The sequence below is a fragment of the Canis lupus genome, chromosome 11 (genome assembly GCF_048164855.1).
Source record: "Canis lupus baileyi chromosome 11, mCanLup2.hap1, whole genome shotgun sequence".
Taxonomy (NCBI): Eukaryota; Metazoa; Chordata; class Mammalia; order Carnivora; family Canidae; genus Canis; species Canis lupus.
The window spans coordinates 52,398,807-52,416,724 of NC_132848.1; the positions used below are offsets into that span (position 1 = coordinate 52,398,807).

The 17,918-nt window shown below is 48.1% G+C and overlaps 2 protein-coding genes, 1 long non-coding RNA gene and 1 pseudogene across 5 annotated transcripts in view; 1 reads left to right on the forward strand and 3 right to left on the reverse strand.

The window, feature by feature from the left end:
* Positions 1-1,421, reverse strand: part of KCNK12 (potassium two pore domain channel subfamily K member 12) — a 65,392-nt gene extending 63,971 nt beyond the window's left edge. The window contains exon 1 of one of the 2 annotated variants that reach the window (XM_072768272.1): positions 824-1,421. In XM_072768272.1, the coding sequence (XP_072624373.1) occupies positions 824-1,214 (391 nt within the window). In that variant the 5' untranslated portion in view covers positions 1,215-1,421. The remainder of the gene's footprint in view (positions 1-823) is intronic. The other variant, XM_072768273.1, reaches the window with a different exon arrangement.
* On the forward strand, positions 209-17,689 carry LOC140600201 (uncharacterized). 2 transcript variants are annotated; one of them, XR_012003411.1, is made up of 3 exons: positions 209-315; positions 16,492-16,559; positions 16,674-17,689. It is a non-coding gene; the product is annotated as an uncharacterized lncRNA (long non-coding RNA). The 2 variants fall into 2 exon arrangements; XR_012003412.1 differs by lacking the exon at positions 209-315 and adding an exon at positions 2,790-4,763.
* LOC140642294 (large ribosomal subunit protein eL39) lies at positions 10,557-10,959 on the reverse strand. Its single transcript, XM_072842701.1, has one exon. The coding sequence runs from the start codon at positions 10,911-10,913 to the stop codon at positions 10,758-10,760; it is 156 nt and encodes a 51-aa protein (XP_072698802.1). The 5' UTR covers positions 10,914-10,959; the 3' UTR covers positions 10,557-10,757.
* On the reverse strand, positions 12,810-12,993 carry LOC140600556 (U4 spliceosomal RNA; annotated as a pseudogene).
* Positions 17,690-17,918: the final 229 nt, after the last annotated feature.

Consider the following 17,918-nt stretch of genomic DNA (forward strand, 5'->3'; position numbering starts at 1 on the left):
TATAGAGAAACCTCTCCTTCCGCCACCCCACCCAGCAGCCCCTCCCTTGGTGGAAAAGATGGCAGGGTGACAACAGAGGTCAAGAAACTGGAGAAGTTGGGAAGGGGGTGGAGGAAGAAGGGTAAGAAAACCAAGGGAGTGGAGAGAATCAGAGCGAAGTCCCGGCTTCCAAGTCTAACGGGCTTGGGGGGAGGGGAGGGTGCGGTGTAGAAGCGGGTGGGAAGGAGATGAGGAGAGTGGTCGCCCTCCCCAGGGTCAAGGGCTAGAGGATGCTGAAGGAAAACGCCTGGTAAAGTAAGAAAGGAGGAGGAAGAGGTAAAAAGAACCCTGTGTGTTGGGGAGGGGAGGGGGGGTGGCTTCCCGAATCCTCTGCATGAGCAAACAGACTCAGGGGGCGCGAGAAATGGGAAGGACCCAGCAGGCCCTGGACGCTTATGCTCACAAGTCCTTTTAGAGGAGAAAACAGGCGCGCAGAGGTTAAGTCTCGGAGCCGGCGAGCGCCGGAGCGCGGGCGGCCGCGGGTCGGCCCAGCGCGGGGCTGAGGGTTCTCCCCATTGGGCAGCCCTGCCTGGCGAGTCCCCGCTGGGTGAGCGCCAGCGATGCGCCCCTCGGGCCGCCGCCCGCGCCGAGAAAGCCGGTTAGGAAAGAGCAGGGTCGGGAGGGGCGCGCGGGCGGGGAGGGGAGGGGAGGGCGGGCCGCGAGCCGGCAGCGGGGTCTCGGAGGCAAGGGGGAGCCGGGGACGCGGCCGCGGCCTCGGGGCGGCGGAGAGGGCGGCAGGTGCCAGGCGCGGGGAGGAAAGACGCGCGCGGGGCGCGCCGCTCACCTATGGTCGACACCACGGTGCCCACGAAGTAGAAGGCGCCGGGGAAGTCCCAGCGCGGGCGCAGCGCGTCGGCCCGGACGCCGGCGGCCAGCGCGGCCTCGTAGTGCCGGAGGAAGGCGCGCAGCTCGGGCTCCGCCACGCCGTGCGCCGCGCTGAAGTTGCGCAGCGTGGCGCCCCAGCGCGCCCGCGCCTCCGCCTCGCCCGGGCTCTCGAGCGCCGAGAAGACGGTGGCGCCCGCCACCAGGTAGAGGCCGATGAGCGCCGCCAGCAGCACGAAGCGGCCCGTGTCCTCGTTGAGGTGCGAGCGGCGGCAGCAGCAGCAGCAGCAGGAGGGGCGCGGCAGGCGGCGGCGGCAGCGGCGGGGCGGGGGCCGGGGGCTGCGGGAGGACATGGTCCGGAGCTCAGCCCCGGGGCCGGGGCGGCGCTCGAGGCCCGGGCCGCGACATCCCCCCCGCGGGAGCAGAAGCGTGAGGATGGTGGCCGGGGGTCGGGGCCGCCGCGGAGCCCCTTGCCGCCTGCCCCGGAGCCCGGACGGCGGGGCGCCTCGCCGCCTCCGCCGCCGCCTCCGCCGCCGCCTCCGCCTCCTCGGCGCTCAGGCCGCACGCGGGTCCCGCGGCCCTTCGGGCGCCCGGGCTGGGACGCTCCGCTCCGCGCCCCGACGCCTCGCCGGCTCCCGCGGTTCCTCACCCGCCCCCCGCGGGCGCAGGGGTCTGAAGCGAGGCCCCTGCCGCCCTGTGGCCGGCGTCCGCGGGGCCCCGGGCCTCATACTCCTCTCCAGACAGGCCGCGGGCTGCGGGCGGGGCGGGCTCCGGAGCCGGGGAGCCTAGACTGGGACGCCGCAGGAGGGCACGGAGAGAGCCCCCGGGGGCGTCCCATGAGGCGCCCCGCTCGGCGGCTCCCGGGCGCGGGCTGCGCGGGCAGGCGGCTCCCACCCCCGGGCCTGGGCTGGCGGCGTCGGCTTCGGAGCCTCAGAAGCGAGCCGAGTCGCGGGAAGCGCTCCCTTTGCAGCTCCAGCCGGAGAGCCGCCCGGCACGGAGAGGCGGAGTCACCGGCGCCCGGGGCGGGGTGTTGGGGGGGGAGATAAGGATGGAAAGAAAGGGGTGGGGAGCTGGGCTGCTGCGACGCCTCCCGGCCGTTCCGGCGGCACTAACTGCGGGCGCCGAAGCAGGTGTCCGGGCTGCGGTGGGAGCCCTGCGCGGCCCCGCTGAGCTGGCTCCGGAGTCCCTTCCGTATCTCCAAGCCGCCGCCAAACTTTGCTCAACTTGCTGTGCGCTGCGGTCTCGGGGGCTGGGGGCCACACGGCGCGAGTCCTCCAGCAGCCGGCTCCCGGGCTGCAGTCCCAAGTTGAAGTTCCCTCCTGCCCGCTGCTTCTTCCTGGATCCTTCCGCGGCGCTGGGTCTCTGACGGTTCCTTTGGGGGAAAGGATCCCGCCTGGGCCGGAATGGGGGCGGGGCCGCTCGGCTCCGGGCGACCTGGGGAGGAGGGCGTCTCCTCCGCTCCCGCCGGGCGGGCGGCGGGCGTCAGCACCGCGGACAGCGCATCGGTGCGGCAGCTGGGGGCGGGCGGCCGGCGGCGGGCGGCGGCGGCGGGCGGCGGCGGGAGCGCGGGCCTGCAGGCGGGGCGAGGCCGCCACCCTGCTGCGCCGCTCCCCAAACCTGCCTCCCTTCCTCCTTCCCCGAGGCCCCCCTCCCGAGTCGGCGGCAGGTGCAGCCACCCAGCAGCGTGCTGACAGGGCGAGGACGCTGCGGAACAGAGACAGGGGAGGAGTCAAGCGCAAGTAGGGGATCGAGGTGCCACCGGAGGAGGAGGCGGCGTCCAGACCCACCCTGCCGCTGCTACGTCTTCTTTCGCCACCCCAGCTCCCTGACTTCTGCAGCCCGGGGTGGGGGAGCCTGGATAGGAACCCGGCTGCCGCAGGGCGGGTCAGCGAGGTGCAGGGGCAGCTCGCTAGCGGGCTCCCCCGAGGCGGGCGTGGGGGGCGGAGGAAAGGGTGTGCTCTTGAGAGCGGCGGGGGCGGGGAATCGTCGCCCCTTGGTCCTGCGACCGGCCGGGAAGCCGCGGGTGCTCTGCGCGACTGTGGGAGCTTCTCCTCGAAACACAGTCCGGTCTTGTTGGCCTGGGTCACAAAGTTCTATTGTAAGGAACGCCCTCGCCCTCGGTATGGACGGAAAACCATCCTCTTCGGGCAGCCAGCCCTTCTGTTTCCCACCTTCCCATGATGATGATGATGATGAGACTACGCAGGCAACAGAAAATAAAAACAGTGATGGTGACTGTGTTTAGACACGCTAGGTGGGCGAACTGTGGCAAAACGCAGAACTATCTCCCCGCCCCATTTCGCAGCCTGTCCGGCAACCACAATAGAAAACACTCAAGCTAAGGTCGACCTAAAGTAGTGGCAGCATCATCTGTCCCCTAAGGGTCAGGGTGCTCAAAGTCGTTCCGAAAAGAGCCTCCACTACTCACTGAGCATTTCCCAGCTTAGAAACTAGGTACCTTTGACCCCATGCCCCCACATGGAGCCTGGGGGTGGGTGGGAAACAGGAGAAAGTTAAAAGGCATCTGATTTGGGGCATTGATTTTCTTAAATGAGGTACACTGGAGACTTGGATCTTTCTAGAAATGCTGTTCCAGTTTGCAGATAGAGCCAACTGCACTCCCCTGTGTGTAAGGAAGGGACAAACGAGAAGAGACTCCACCACCATAGTCAGAACTAGGATTTCTGGCTATGGGTGGCATATATCAAGTTTTGTAATGATCTTCTTAGAAAGGGGCAGGGGAACCTTTGCCTGAGGAAGAGGATATCTCATTCATCATGGGAGCCTTAAACAACACAAATTATTCCCATTGTAGACTATCGCTATTATTTGCAAAATGCACTTCAGTTACACTGTCTCCAAGTCTTTGCCTCTCTTCAGCTCTCCAGCGGTGTTTCCCCGACTTCTCTCTTCCCTACAATACCCCCATCTCTTTGAGTTCCTGCAGCCAGGGGGACAACCCAGCCATGGACCTTTGGAGCTGGATTCTACTTGACTGGTCAGCCCTGACAGAAACCCTGAGAGGTGTCACCCCCGGAGTTGGCGTGGGAAGCCTCCAGATGCAGCTGAAGGGCATTGCCAGGCCTCTCGGTGGCTTTCTTTGCCCAGACTCCCAAGGCAGGGACAGAGCGCTTTGCTGCAGTGTTCTGTGCCTCTGGACCAGTTCCTTGCCCAGTTGGCAGAGGGCCTACCTTGTCCTCCAGCTTGTTATTCTAGCTTGATTAGCAGCAAACCCCTGGCATCAATCTCAACTCTGAATGATCTAATCAATTTATATAATAGGAAAATGATGAGTTCCCTGCACAGAGGCACGGAGTCCTTTGGGGGCCCAGCCCCATGACGAATGCCACTTTTGCTCACTGAATCAATATTTAAGTCACTGATTTCCAGCTGGCTATCTTCAAAGCCTTTACCTTGGCCCTGAATTGCTGCAAGAGCCTCCTAGGGATGAAGGCTTGCTATCTCAGATGTCTCCCTTTATAGCTCCATTGCCAGCATCTGCCACTCATTGCTGTGATCATGCCATTTGATCTGATCATGTGACTAATGTCCCTGGATCGCAGTCTTCCGTGGCTCCCCCAAGGCTATAAAAATTTAGTCTTCAAACCCTCGGGACTGCCATTCAAAACCCTTGCTGATGTGATTCCCGAAAATTATTCTAGCCTCAAATTCTCCCATGTCCTGCTTATCGTCCCTAATCATCAGGCCTTTGCCTGTGCTATGGCCCCTGCTGGAGTGCCATTGTCCTTCTCCTCTCCAGCTCTTCAAATATATAGCTCAACTCAGGTTAGAACTTCTTTCCAGAAAACTTTTCCTTTGTAGGATGCTCTGACCCGATCACTTTGATGACATCATTTCGATCCTAAGATCATTTGATTTTGCCGTGTCCTTGAGAACTTCAGGTAAGATACCTAACCAGGTACAGGTCGTCTTCACTTTTTCTGTTCCTCTCTGTCTTTTATAAAAGAAAACATGGTGGCAGGAGCATTAACCAGGAAAATTAGGGAAGGCAAAATGCACCCAATTGGCAATTCTACCCCTACATATATACCCAAGATTAATGGAAGATATATCCGCACAAAAGCTTGTCCATGAATGTTCATAGTAGCATTATCAATAACAGCCAAAAAGTGGAAACATCCCATCAAGTTCATAAGTGTCCATCAACTTATGAATGGATAAATGCAATGAAATATATCCATACAATGATATATTCAACAATAAATAAGAATGAGGTACTGACATGGGTTGCAACATGAATGAATCTTGAAATATTACATGAAGTGAAAGAAGCCAGTCACAAAAGATTACCTAGTGTATGATTTCATTTGTAAGAAATGTCCAGAATAGGAAAATCCACAAAGATGGAAATAACTTAGTGGTGGCTTGAGGCTGAGGAATTGAGGAGAAACGAGTGACTGCTAATGGTTATGGAAGTTTCTTTGAGGGTGATAAAAATATTCTAAAATTGTGGCAATGATTAGACAGTTCTGTGAATATACTAAAAAGCTTCAAATTGTATATTTTAAATGAGTGAATTGTATGATATGTGAACTACATCTCAATAAAGCTACTAAAAATACAAATACAACTAGTTGGTCAATTTTTTTATTGAAAAAAAAAGGAATAGAAAATAATTTATCCCAAGGAAAATAATTTCTTTAAAATAAAAAAGATAGGGGCGCCAATGTGGCTCAATCAGTTAAGCATCTGCCTTCAGCTCAGACTACAATCTCAGGGTCCTGGAATCAAGCCCCACATGGGGCTCCCTGCTCAGCAGGGAGTCTGCTTCTCCCTCTCCCTCTTCCTTCCCCGCTGCTTGTGCTCTCTCTTGCTCTCTCTCTCACAAATAAATAAATAAAATCTTTAAAACATAAAATAAATAGGAAAAATTGGGAAAAGTTTAGCTATGCTACAGAGAAAATTGATTATGAAATTAACTTGAATAAAATAAGTTTGCTCCAGAAAATACTTTCTCTTAAAAATTAATCTGTGTTGCTAAAATTCTCATGAAAAATTCTGTATTCCAAGTAGCAAATTCAGAATGTGCTGGGTGCCTCCAAATCTCTTTGATCTTCGTGATCTCAGAACTTCTCTATTATTTATTACTCATTGGCAATTAGTTGTATAACAAGATAGATGTGTGTGTGTGTGTGTGTGTATTTATATAAATTCTGGATCTGGAGAAGGTGATCATCTCTATCATGTGAAGGGTCACTTGAGTTGTACAGTTGCAGAAAGCCTCCTCCTCTTATCCTTCCAGAATTAGGAAAAAGGAAAATCTTTTATGTTTTATGTGATATGGCAAATATTTCCTCACATTGTTTTACACAGCTGGTGGCAGAGGAGGACCAAACCAATTTCACCCAGGACCTTCTGGAATGAAAGGAAAGATGTATTCCCTGAACTTGAGGTCATAAAGCCTTGTTGAGGAAGGGTAGGGGGTAGTGTCTAACCACAGCCTAGGAGCTGGGAGAAAGGCCCTTGGAAATGAAATTACTTTGAGGATGAGGAGTTGGACTGGAAGCTAGGCTCAGACAAGTGTCTAAATGCTTTGGTAGCAGAGGATGTAACTGATACCAGATGTCCCATAGGCACATCTTCTTGGCACTCTGTGGGATCTGAAGACCAGAGTTGGTTGAGCCTCAGCTTGTGACCTGAGAGGAAAGTAGTTTTGGTGCTCAAGGTGGCTCCTCATGGTAAAGTGATAGATAAGCAGTGCTGCAAATGGTATAGAGGGGCTTGCAATAACAGGGGCGATCATGCTTCTTTTCTTTCCGATTGGCATTTGGAGGAGGGGGTTCCTTCTGGACTGCCTAAGCCTCTATTTTCTTACTGATCCTCTGTCTAGATTTCCTATCTATTATTATAAGTGGGTATTTAGGGGTGCCTGGGTAGCTCAGTCAGTTAACAGTCTGCCTTCAGCTCCAGTCATGATCTCAGGGCTCCCTGCTCAGCAGGGAGTCTGCTTCTCTTTCTCCCTTTGCCCTAACCCCACCCCCACCCCCACCCCACTTGTGTATACTCTCTCTCTCAAATAAATAAATAGATAGATAAATAAATGAGTATTTAAGTCTTCAACTACTATCATAAGACTCATTTCTCCCTTCAAATCTGTCAGTGTTTCCTTCATTTTTGGGACTCTGTTGTTTGGTGCATATATGTTTATAATTATTATAGCTTCTTGATGGATTCACTTTTTTATCAATATGTAGTGTCCTCTTTTGGTCTATTGTAACAATTTTTAACTTAAAGTCTATTTTAGGGATGCCTGGGTAGGTCAGTCAGTTGGATGTCTGCCTTTGGCTCAGGTCATAATCCCAGGGTCCTGGGATCAAGCCCCACCAGGGCCTTTTGCTCAGTGGGGAGTCAGCTTCTCCCTTTCCCTCTGCCTGCTGTTCCACCTACTTGTACACTCCCCCCTCCCTCTCTCTCTCAATCTCTCTCTCTCTCTTTCTTTGTCAAATGAATAAGTAAAATATATTTTTAAAAAATGATAAAATTTATTTTGTCAGAGTGTAGTCACTCCCCCTCTCTTTTTTGGTTATTTACATGGAATGTCGGTTCCACCTGTTTACTTTCATTTAAAAAAAAATTTTTTTTTTTGAGAGAGAGAGCATGCACAAGTGGTGGGGGAGGGCCAGAGGGAGAGAGAAAGAAATCATCAAGCAGACTCCATCCTGAGAGCAGAGTCTGCCCCAGGGGCTTGATCCCAGGACTCTGAGATCAGGACTTGAGCTGAAACCAAGAGTCAGATGCTTAATCTACTGAGCCACCTAGGTGCCCCACCACCCATTTATTTTCAATCTGTTTGTGTCTTTGGATCTTAAGTGAGTCTCTTGTAGACAATATATAGTTGGTAGATGAAGATTCCTAACTTAACTTGTTAAGACTGCCTATGCTTATTCAGCTGCTTCCTGGTATATTTCCAAATAATCAGTGAATAGTTATTTACTGAGAATTCATCAGGTACAAGACAATGTGATGTGTGTGTGTGTGTGTGTGTGTAGGCATGGGCAAGCGCTGAGCTCTACTGTCCCTGCAAGAGCTGAAAGCCTGGCTCAGGAGTGAAGTTACACATATGTGAAGCAGTAAGGACCATGACACAGCAGATACAGTTAGGATCTGACTGTGTGGTAATGATCACAGATCAGAGAAGGGAGCCTGTGGTGAGGATTGCAGCAGTCAGAAGAAGCTTTGGGTAGCAGGCAGACCGTAGGCTGGTCCTGAAGAATGGATAGAGTTCAGATGGACTAGAAGAAAGGCAACATCCCAGCAAGGAAAGTTGGCCTGAGTGTTCATGTGGAAGCAGGAAAGAGCATATTGTATTTAATATGGCCAGCAGAGAAGAAAGTTCCTCTTTTATAATCCATGACTTCATCAGCTGGCCTGTCATTCTTATAACATATCTTGAGTGCATGCAATACCTGACTGTGGGAAACCCAAAGGTGAGAGTTTTCCTTCCAGGAGGAGTGTCAGATATCTAATATAGGTGGATTAATGAAGCCAATGGACAAACTCTCCATTTCCCCATGTACACCAGCATACTGAGGGAAGTGTGGATCAAGCTGTGTCTGCAGAAGAAAAGAGAGATGAGTGTAGAGCCACAGACTCTAGTGTTAAGACCTCCCTGGGTTCCAGTTTCCATATCTGTCATTGTGAAGAATGTACAGTCATCTTTTTAAAAAATTTATTTTAGAGAGATATAGTACCAGCAGGGAGGTGCAGAGGGAGAGGGAGAGAGAGAATCCCAAACAGGCTTCACACTCAGAACAGAATCCAATGAAGTGCTCTATCTAACGACCCTAAGATTATGACCGGAGCTGAAATTAAGAGTTGGATGCTTAACCGACTGAGCCCCTGTACTGTCATCTTTATGTCAGCAGGATGCCCAAGGATTAATGAAGCCACTGATGCCTGTCTGGTTATAAGGAGCTTGAAAATGAAGCCCAGAATCCTAGAGTGAGGAGTTGTCTAGAGGCTACTGGGGACCATGCCTTGCCTCCTAATTCTCATACCCATCCAGAAATCTGTGGGTTCCTTGTCTAAACATCTCTGTGAGCGCTCTCTTCCAATGTCAAATAACTTCTTAATTTTTAAATGTCTATTTCAGCTTTTATTTTAAAATATGACCCAGATTTTTTTTGTTCTGTAGGTAAGACCATACATATATTGATTTGTCCCAAATGGGTTTTGACATAACTTTTTTTTTTTTTTTTAAGATTTTACCCACCCATTTGATATATATTGAGAGAACATGAGCAGGGGAAGCAGCAGAGGGAGAGGGACAAACGGACTTCCCATTGAGCAGGGAGCCCAATGTGGGACTCGATCCCAGGACCCTGGGATCATGATCTGAGCCAAAGGGAGATGCTCAACCAACTGAGCCACCCAGGTACCCCTTGACATAACTTTTTAAAGACTGTATGAATAAATAATGTGTAGCTAACATAGAATACTTGAAAATTTTAATAAAGCGAAAAAAGAAAACAAAAATCACCCAAACTCTATCCCATTATCCTAAGAGGATAATTGTTGTTAATTACTTTTTCCTTTTTGTTCTTTTTAAAAATTAATCTCTAAACCTAACATGGGGGTTGAATGCATGACCCTGAGATCCAGAGTCACATGTTATAGCAACTGAGCCAGCCAGGCACCCCTGTTATTATTTTAATGACTCCCCTATTTGGTTTACTGGCTCGCTCTATCATCTATCTATCTATCTATCTATCTATCTATCTATCTATCTATCTATCTAAGAGAATATCATTTGTTGATATTGATATTGATATTGATATTGATAATGTTGACATTATGCCCTCCCAAATGAAGTGTAAGCTGGATTTCACATTGGCAGGTCTTCTTGAAATTTTTAGGTCCCCTTCTTCTCTCTCCCTTGTCTTTTTTCATACTCTTTCCTTCTTCATTAAAATATTAGTAAATATTTGGGTTTGGCTTCTCAACCAGACTGCCAGTTACAATTCAAATCCATTCTCCACCTCTTTTTCAGTAGTAATTTGTTATAAATTAACATTTTCTTGGCACATACTGTTGCAAGCATCATTCTAAATGCTTTAGATATGGTTATACTTTTAGTCTTCACAACAACCCTATAAGGTAAGTATTTCTATTGCCCCATTTTATAGATGATAAAATTGAGGCACAGAGGTTAGCTGATTTGCCCAACTTTACACAGCTAGCGAATGGCAGAGCTGGAATTTAAACCCAGACAGCCTGACTCCAGAGTCCATCCAACCAATTGAGTCCATGGGGCTGTCTGGTTAGTGGAAGCAGGCAATCAGTACAAACATGCAGTTTTGACTGAAACATTCATGATGGATGACACAGCTCACAGAGGCAAATTTGCATTAACAGGATGCCACAAGGGGCTGGTTAATTTGTTTTTTTTTTGTTTGTTTGTTTGTTTGTTTTAAAAAAAGATTTTATTTGAGAGAAAGCACATGAGCAGGAGGAGGAGCAGAGAGAGAGACATGCTGACTCCCCGTCAAGACCTGAGCCAAAGGCAGACGCTTAGCAGACAGAGCCACACAGGCGTCCCCTAGCCACACTTTAAATACTTTGTTGTCAAGGGCCATTTCTATCACTGCAGAAAGTTCTATCAGACGGTGCTATGTGAGATCTGACAGGAGGGGCAATTCAGTACTTCACAAATCAGGACACAACAGCAGCTCAGCTGAAAGGTCTCACATTTATTACTGAACCAACCTACTGGTATAGAGGCATAGTAACAGAGAAAATCATTCTCTTGATAAGACATGTCTATTGGCCAGGTAGGAAGGATGTTTCCATATTGATAAGATAGGAACATGTGATCTCCATGTGGCTTAAATATGTGTGCCAATTATGTTTGCTATTTCATGATGTGCGATGCTTCCTCACAGACCCAGTTTGGTTCTTCTCCAGTGTCTCCTCTTGGAATTGTACCTGATTTTATTACCAGTTTTCATCCGAATCCACTGGGGAATAGGACGATTCTGCTTTTGTTTCTTGGCCAGGAATCGCTTGATTCTGAAAGTCTTGTGAGAAGACATGGCGATCACAGTCAACCACACGCAACCAGGATGGTGGCGGAAAGGAGAGAGCGGGGCTGGTTAATTTGTGATTGTAAAAGGCTTTCTGTTGTACAGTTTGCTTTTTTCTGTAAGGACTGTTTTTATATGTTTGGGACATGGTGGGTTGGTTAAAGGGTTAGGAGCCGGTGGGGAGCATAGTGAAGCTAAGTGGGCTGAGCAGAGTGACACAGCCAGAGAGGTCAGCCCTGTTTTCTAGCTCCCAGCCTCTCCATCCTACCAAGCACTCTCCAAAACTATATTCTACATTCGCCTCCTGTACTTTCCTCCAGCACACTGGATTCCTTCCACATTTCAACAAGATTGCAAATCATCTCCTTTTCCCTCTAGAGAGAAGTGTCCTGTTTCTTAAGCAAGGAGCTAGACAGAGATGGTTAATTAAATTTTCAAGTCAGTAGGCAGTAGCTTCCTTACTTCCCTGACATGGGGGTCAGTACTCGTTCTTTAAAAAGAGCTTTGTAGAGACTCAGCAGATTCTGAATATAAGTTGGATGCTTGCCTGACTTGGGCCGGGGCAAAGGGCCTAGTTCCCACACTCTCCCTGCCTCTGCCCTACTCCCACCTCCTTACTCCTGGAGGAGCTCAGTACCTGCAGTATTCCTTCATCCAGGCAGAGGACCTGAGTGGGGACAAGGGTGGAGTCTGAGGGGTAGGTCATTACCTGCTCTGGAAGACGGAAGCCTCCTGAAATGAATGCCTTCTGGTGGATATATTCCTTGGTCAGTCATCACCAAGTCTATAATGGAGGCCAAACCTGCCAAGGGGGCAAATACCAATCTACTTTCTGTTTCTATGGATTTACCTATTTTGGATATTCCATATAAATGGACTCATACTATGCCTGACTTTTCGTGACTGGCTTCTTTTACTTAGCGTAATGCTTTTGGGGTTCATTAATACTAGCATATGTTAGTGTGTCATTTCTTTGTAAGGCTGAATAGTATACTGTTGTATGGATATGCCACATTTTGTTTACCTCTTCACCTGTTGATGCACACATGGGTCATTTCCACCTTTTGACTATTGTGAGTAGTGCCACTATGAACATTCATGCGCTTGTTCAAGGGTTTGTTTGAACACCTTTTCAATTCTTCTGGGTATGTTCCTAGGAGCAGAATTGTTGAGTCATATATTAATTCTTTGTCTACCTTTCTGAGAAGTTGCCAGATTCTTTTTCCACAGGAGCTGAATACAAATCCCCTTTTTATTGTCCTGTGTGATTCAAGGAGAGCTGAGATGCCACAGTTGTGCCCTTTACTGTTCCCAGGACCCCCAGGAGAGTAGTCTTCACTGGTCTGGAATTGTTCCTGGGCTGGTACTCCGATGACACAAAGTGACACCCAGGAATGATCACAGATGAGGAAGCTATTTCCCCTCAGACCTATGAGGAGCCGTGTCCTAGAATAGCCTCTCTCTTCAGCTGCTGGGAGAGGCACTTCTGGGCAATATCCCTCAGTCTCTCTATTCATACTTTCTTTCTGGGTGGCCTCCTCCAGAGCATTGCTGAGAGACGGCAGGCTAATTTGGGCTGAATTTCAAGGAGGGTCGAGGCTGTGGAATGGTCTGTCTCTCCAAACCCGGGCCTTTGGGTCCATCCATCATAAAATGTGGGAATGCCAACCCAGGGGACTGTAGAGAGAGTCAAACCAGGGCCAGGATATTTGGGCTTTATCTGCTGCCTACCCACCATGTGACCTTAAGTAAGTCCCTTTCTATCTCTGGGCCTCAAGTTTCTCAAGTGTCAAATGAGAGGGGGTGATGATCACACTGACCATGTTGGGGCTGGGTGCCTTCCAGCCCACCTTGCTCCCAAACTTTCCTTCTCTGAATCTTCATTAAAGTCTAGGATTTTGCAACTGGCTAGAGGCACAGCAATAATCCAAATCACCCACTCTGGCCCTTGTTCCCACTCTTGGTATGTGCATGCTGGTTTTGACTGGCCATTGTGAGTGGGAGCTGAGTGCCTACTGAGGTTTTCAATTAGCAATAATTGCACCTCGGATAAACCTCATTGGCTATGATACTGCCACTGTGCAAAGCTTGAGTGCCTACTGAGGGCATTCATTATTAGCACCAGGATCTTCCTGCAGCTACTCTACAAACAGCAGTTGCCCAGCAGATGCATGATGAGATGTGCTCCCCACCACTGGCCTCAGTGATGTTGCAACTTGCAGGGGCTACATAGGGAAGTGACTCCCTATTTCAGCGCTCAGCTCACAGCTGTCAAGTTCATCTGCATCAATAGCAGCACTAAAAAAAAAAAAAATAGTAGCACTGCTGGGTGCCCCCACGTGCCCATTCCCAGGAGTCTTGGAAAGCTGAGTAGCATTTGAGGTGCTTGTTTGTCTTTCATACACATGCAAACATCTGTCATGAAACCTGGCCTTCACAAACAAAGTATCCATCTGAGAATGCCTTTCTCTAATACTCTATTATTCTAATCAAATGTTCACTCTATTTTTACAACTTATATAGTGTATTTGACACACTCAAAGTGCTATAATAGAGTAAGATATATTGTTTCTATTGCTATTGGTATTTTGATTACCCAAATCTTACAAATCCAACAGATGTAAGTGATGATTTTCTAATTTCAGTTTGTTTTTTTTTAAGATTTTATTTATTTATTTGAGAGAGAGAGATGGAGCACAAGCAGGGAGGAAAGGGAGAAAGAGGCTCTATATTGAGCAGGGAGCCCAAGTTGGGGCTCCATTCCAGGACCCTGTGACCATGACCTGAGCGAAAGGCAGGTGCCTAAGTGACTGAGCTACGCAGGCACCCCTCTGATTGCAGGTTCATAATGATTCTCAAATATTTGTAAGTTTCCATATAGAAAATCTAATGCTCTTGAACTGGTCTTCTGATTATGACATGATAGAAGCCAATGCTTGGACACCCTCTCTCTCTGTAGGAGGGGAGGCATGTGTGGTTTGGGGAATGTTCTATGTCACAGATTTTCAAAGGGCCAGTAAATTGCTTTATTTAAAGATGGGTTTTATGTGATCCCTGGGGCTCCATTGCCCCATCCCCTTGATGTCCTCTCAGGAAGCAGATGTTACCAAGGCTACCGATGGGGTAAGGGCCCTTGACCACAGGCAACACCAAAAGGCCTTGGTAATGAAAGGCAGAGGGGGATGGGCAAGGCCATGGTAGAGAAGATGGGCACTAGAACTCTTGCTCTTTTAGTGCTATTGATGTTGACAAAGGATGCAGGAGATAGATGAGGGGGGTGGGCATAGGGGGATGACTAAATGACCCCTAAGCAGTTCCCGACCCTGAGACCCCAGGCTCTGTGGGAAAAGCTATTAATTAGGACTGCAGCCCCTGAGGATTTTGTGCCAGATGTCCCCACCGTACTCAGAGAGGCACTCTTGGGCTCTCACCTAACCAACACTCTGCATCTGCCCAGGTGGGGTAGAGGATGTGCTTTTGCCCACAGAAGGTGGCCCAGGGCAGGCACACCGTGCTTATAGGAAGGACTTGCTCTTGAAAGAACAATTGACTGTGGGTGGCAGTGTCAGGAGTGGGCATGCATGTAGGATACCTCTACCCCTAGCATTATCTTGATCCTTCTGGCCCTGAGGGACTGTGCCAGGTAGCAGAGTAGGATAGAGGTACAGAGAAGGTAAGGCTGTGTGTGGTGGTGATGCATATGGGACACCCATCCATCAATCCAGTCAGACTCATGCAGGCTCCTTCCGGGATCTCTCCCTACTTTCTGTTCCTTAGGCCAGGGCTATAGACTGCCCAGGACCAGTTGGATCTTTACTAAGGAGAAAGGGCTAACAGAGGCCATGAGCCCCTTCCTTGTCATTTCTCCAGTGAGCCAGGAGGCTTTCCCCAGGGGAGAACCCTCTGACCACGGTGACCAGGAGCCTATGTTGAGCTTTCACTTAAGCAAAATAGACAGCAGCCTATGTGGTATAGCTTAAGAATTAGAAAAAGTTCCAGTGCCACTCTCAATATATTTCTCTTTAGTGATATTTAGTGCCGAAATATCATTCATTAGCAGTTCTCGCGTTTGAGTTTTGATGATTTAAATGTTTATAGAAAGGGCAATGTTATACTTAAAGACCTGTCTCTCCCACATTACATTTTTCCCATGATAGAGGGCTCTGGAGTGACACAACCCCCACCCCCACCACTGGTCTGGAGCAGGATACAGGGAGAGGTCCCTCAAGTGGGGCAGGTGTGTAGAAGACCAATGTTCTTGACTTGCCTGTTTGGCTATGAACATCAGAACAGTGCGTGAAGGACTGGACAGGAATGAGAAAGGGGTAGGCTTGTTGTGAGTGGCTCCTGTGGAGTTTGATTCAATTCAGTCTGGCTGGCTTAATGATTCAGTGTTGGGAAAACACAGTGCTCTCCTGGGAGAAGAGGTGTTTGGTATAAATAGAAGGTATTATCATTGTGAGGCAATTGGGGGATGTCACATAGCTCAGTACAGCTCAAGGCAGCAGAAAGAGCCCAGCCGTGGGCTGTAGACCTGCAAGTGACATGTTTTCATTTGCTTGTCCTAAGAGGAAGAGTTCTGCTGTCAATGTGACCTGAGCAAACCCAGTACCCTCTCTGGGCCCTTAGCCTCTTCACTGTTGGGCACAGTGGACCTCTTCAGAGGGTCCTAAGTGTGCTGGTGAGCTGATGGTAACACAAGGAAAGGCTTAGCACTCTCCACTCAAACTCTGAGCAGGAGCTGTGCCTTCTGCCCCTGATCCTGTGTTCTTTATTTTTAAACAGCCTTATTGAGCTATAATCTATATACCATACAACTTACTCACTTAAATGTATGATTCGGTGGTTTTTAGTATATTCACAGATGTATACAACCATTACCTCAATCTCAGAACATTTTTAATCACCCTCAAAAGAAACCCTATACCCTCTAGCTATCACCCGCCATCTCCCTATCAACACCCAAGAAGCAGCTCTACTTTCTATCTCTATAGATTTGCCTAATCTGGACTTTTCATATAAGTGGAATCATATAATATGTGCTCTTTTGTGACTTAGAGTAATGTCTTCAAGGTTCACCCATCTTGTGATACATGGTTCCTTTTTATGGCCAAAGAATAGTCCATGGTATGGATATTTATTGAGTCAGCAGCTGTTGGACATTTGGGTTATGAACAATTTTTTGTATGGATGCATATTTTCATTTCTCTTGGGAACATATCTAGGTGTGAAATTGCTGAGTCGTATGGTAACTCAATGTTTGATTGTTTAAGGACTCCCAACTTATTCTTAACAACAATTATCATACAAATCAGGGACTCCTTCCTGGATGGCTCAGCGGTTGAGCGTCTGCCTTCAGCTCAGGGCGCTATCCCGGAATCCCAGGATCAAGCTCCCACCCCCATAGGGCTCCCTGCGGGAAGTCTGCTTCCTCCCTCTGCCTGTGTCTCTGCCCCTCTCTCTCTCTCATGAATAAATAAATAAAGATATTTTTAAAAATTATCATACAACTCAGATTAATTGTGGGCCTTAAAGGCAGTCATTTGACAAATACATATATTTATCTATATTTCTTTCTGTGTTCCAGGCACTGTTCTGGGGGCTAAGGAAACAGCAATGTGAATGGAGGGCAGTCAGCTGTGAAACTTTGCCAGGGTAAGGACTGGGTCGTTTACACTGAATGCAATGCAGAGAATTTGAAGGTTTGTATTTCCCCAAAAAGATTTATCGAAGTATAATTTTTTTTTTATTTTTATTTATTTATGATAGTCACAGAGAGAGAGGCAGAGACATAGGCAGAGGGAGAAGCAGGCTCCATGCATCGGGAGCCCGACGTGGGACTCGATCCCGGGTCTCCAGGATGGCGCCCTGGGCCAAAGGCAGGCGCTAAACCGCTGCGCCACCCAGGGATCCCCGAAGTATAATTTATAAACAACAAATTGCACACATCTAGAGTGTGCAGTTTCATGAGTTCTTACATGTGCATATACCTGTGAAAATATCACCACAAGACCATGAACATCATCCCTGTAACTTTCCTTGTGTGGTCCTTTGTAATTCCCTCTCCTGCCCCTCTTTCTGTATCTACCCCCAGGCAACCACTGATCAAACTACAGATTAGTGCATTTTTATTTTATTTTACTTTATTTTATTTTATCTTGTTTTATTTTAAGTAAACTCATTACCCAACATGGGGCTTAAACTCATGACCTTGAGATTAAGAGTCACATTCTCTACTGACTTGAGCCAGCCAGGTACCCCTAGTTGCATTTTCTAGAATGAAACAGTATGTGCTCTTTTTGGTGTGACTTCTTGGCATAATTATTTTCGGCTTGTCTATATTATTGGTTGGATTGACAGTTCATTCCTTTCTATCACTGGATAGTGGTCCATTATATGTGTATATATGACAATTTGCTTACCCATTCCCTAGTTGATGGATATTTGGAGTGTTTCTAGTTTGGAATTATTACAAATAAAGCTCTTATGAATATTTGTGTACAAGTATTTGAATGGACATATGCTTTGGTTTCTTGAGAGAAATATCTAAGAGGGAAATGGTTGGATCATATGGTAGATGTTTGTTTAATTTATAAGAAACAGTTTTCTAATGTGATTATACCATTTATACTTCTACCAGCAGTGTATGAGAGTTCCAGTTGTTTCACATCCTTTCCAACCATTGGTTTGGTCCTCCCTTCTTAATTTTAGCCATTATAGGTGTATATAGCCCATCATGATTTTAATCTACATTTCTCAAATAAAAAATCTACATTTCTCAATGATCAGTGATACTGAGCATCTTTTTATGTGTTTATTTGCCCTCTGTATCTTCTTTGATGAAGTGTCTGTTCAAATCTTTTGCCAATTTTTAAAATTTTTATTTAAATTCAATTAATTAACATATATTATTGGTTTCAGAGATAGAGGTCATTCATCAGTCCTATATAATACCCAGTGCTCATTACATCAGATGTCCTCCATAATGTCCATCACCCAGTTACCCTGTCCCCC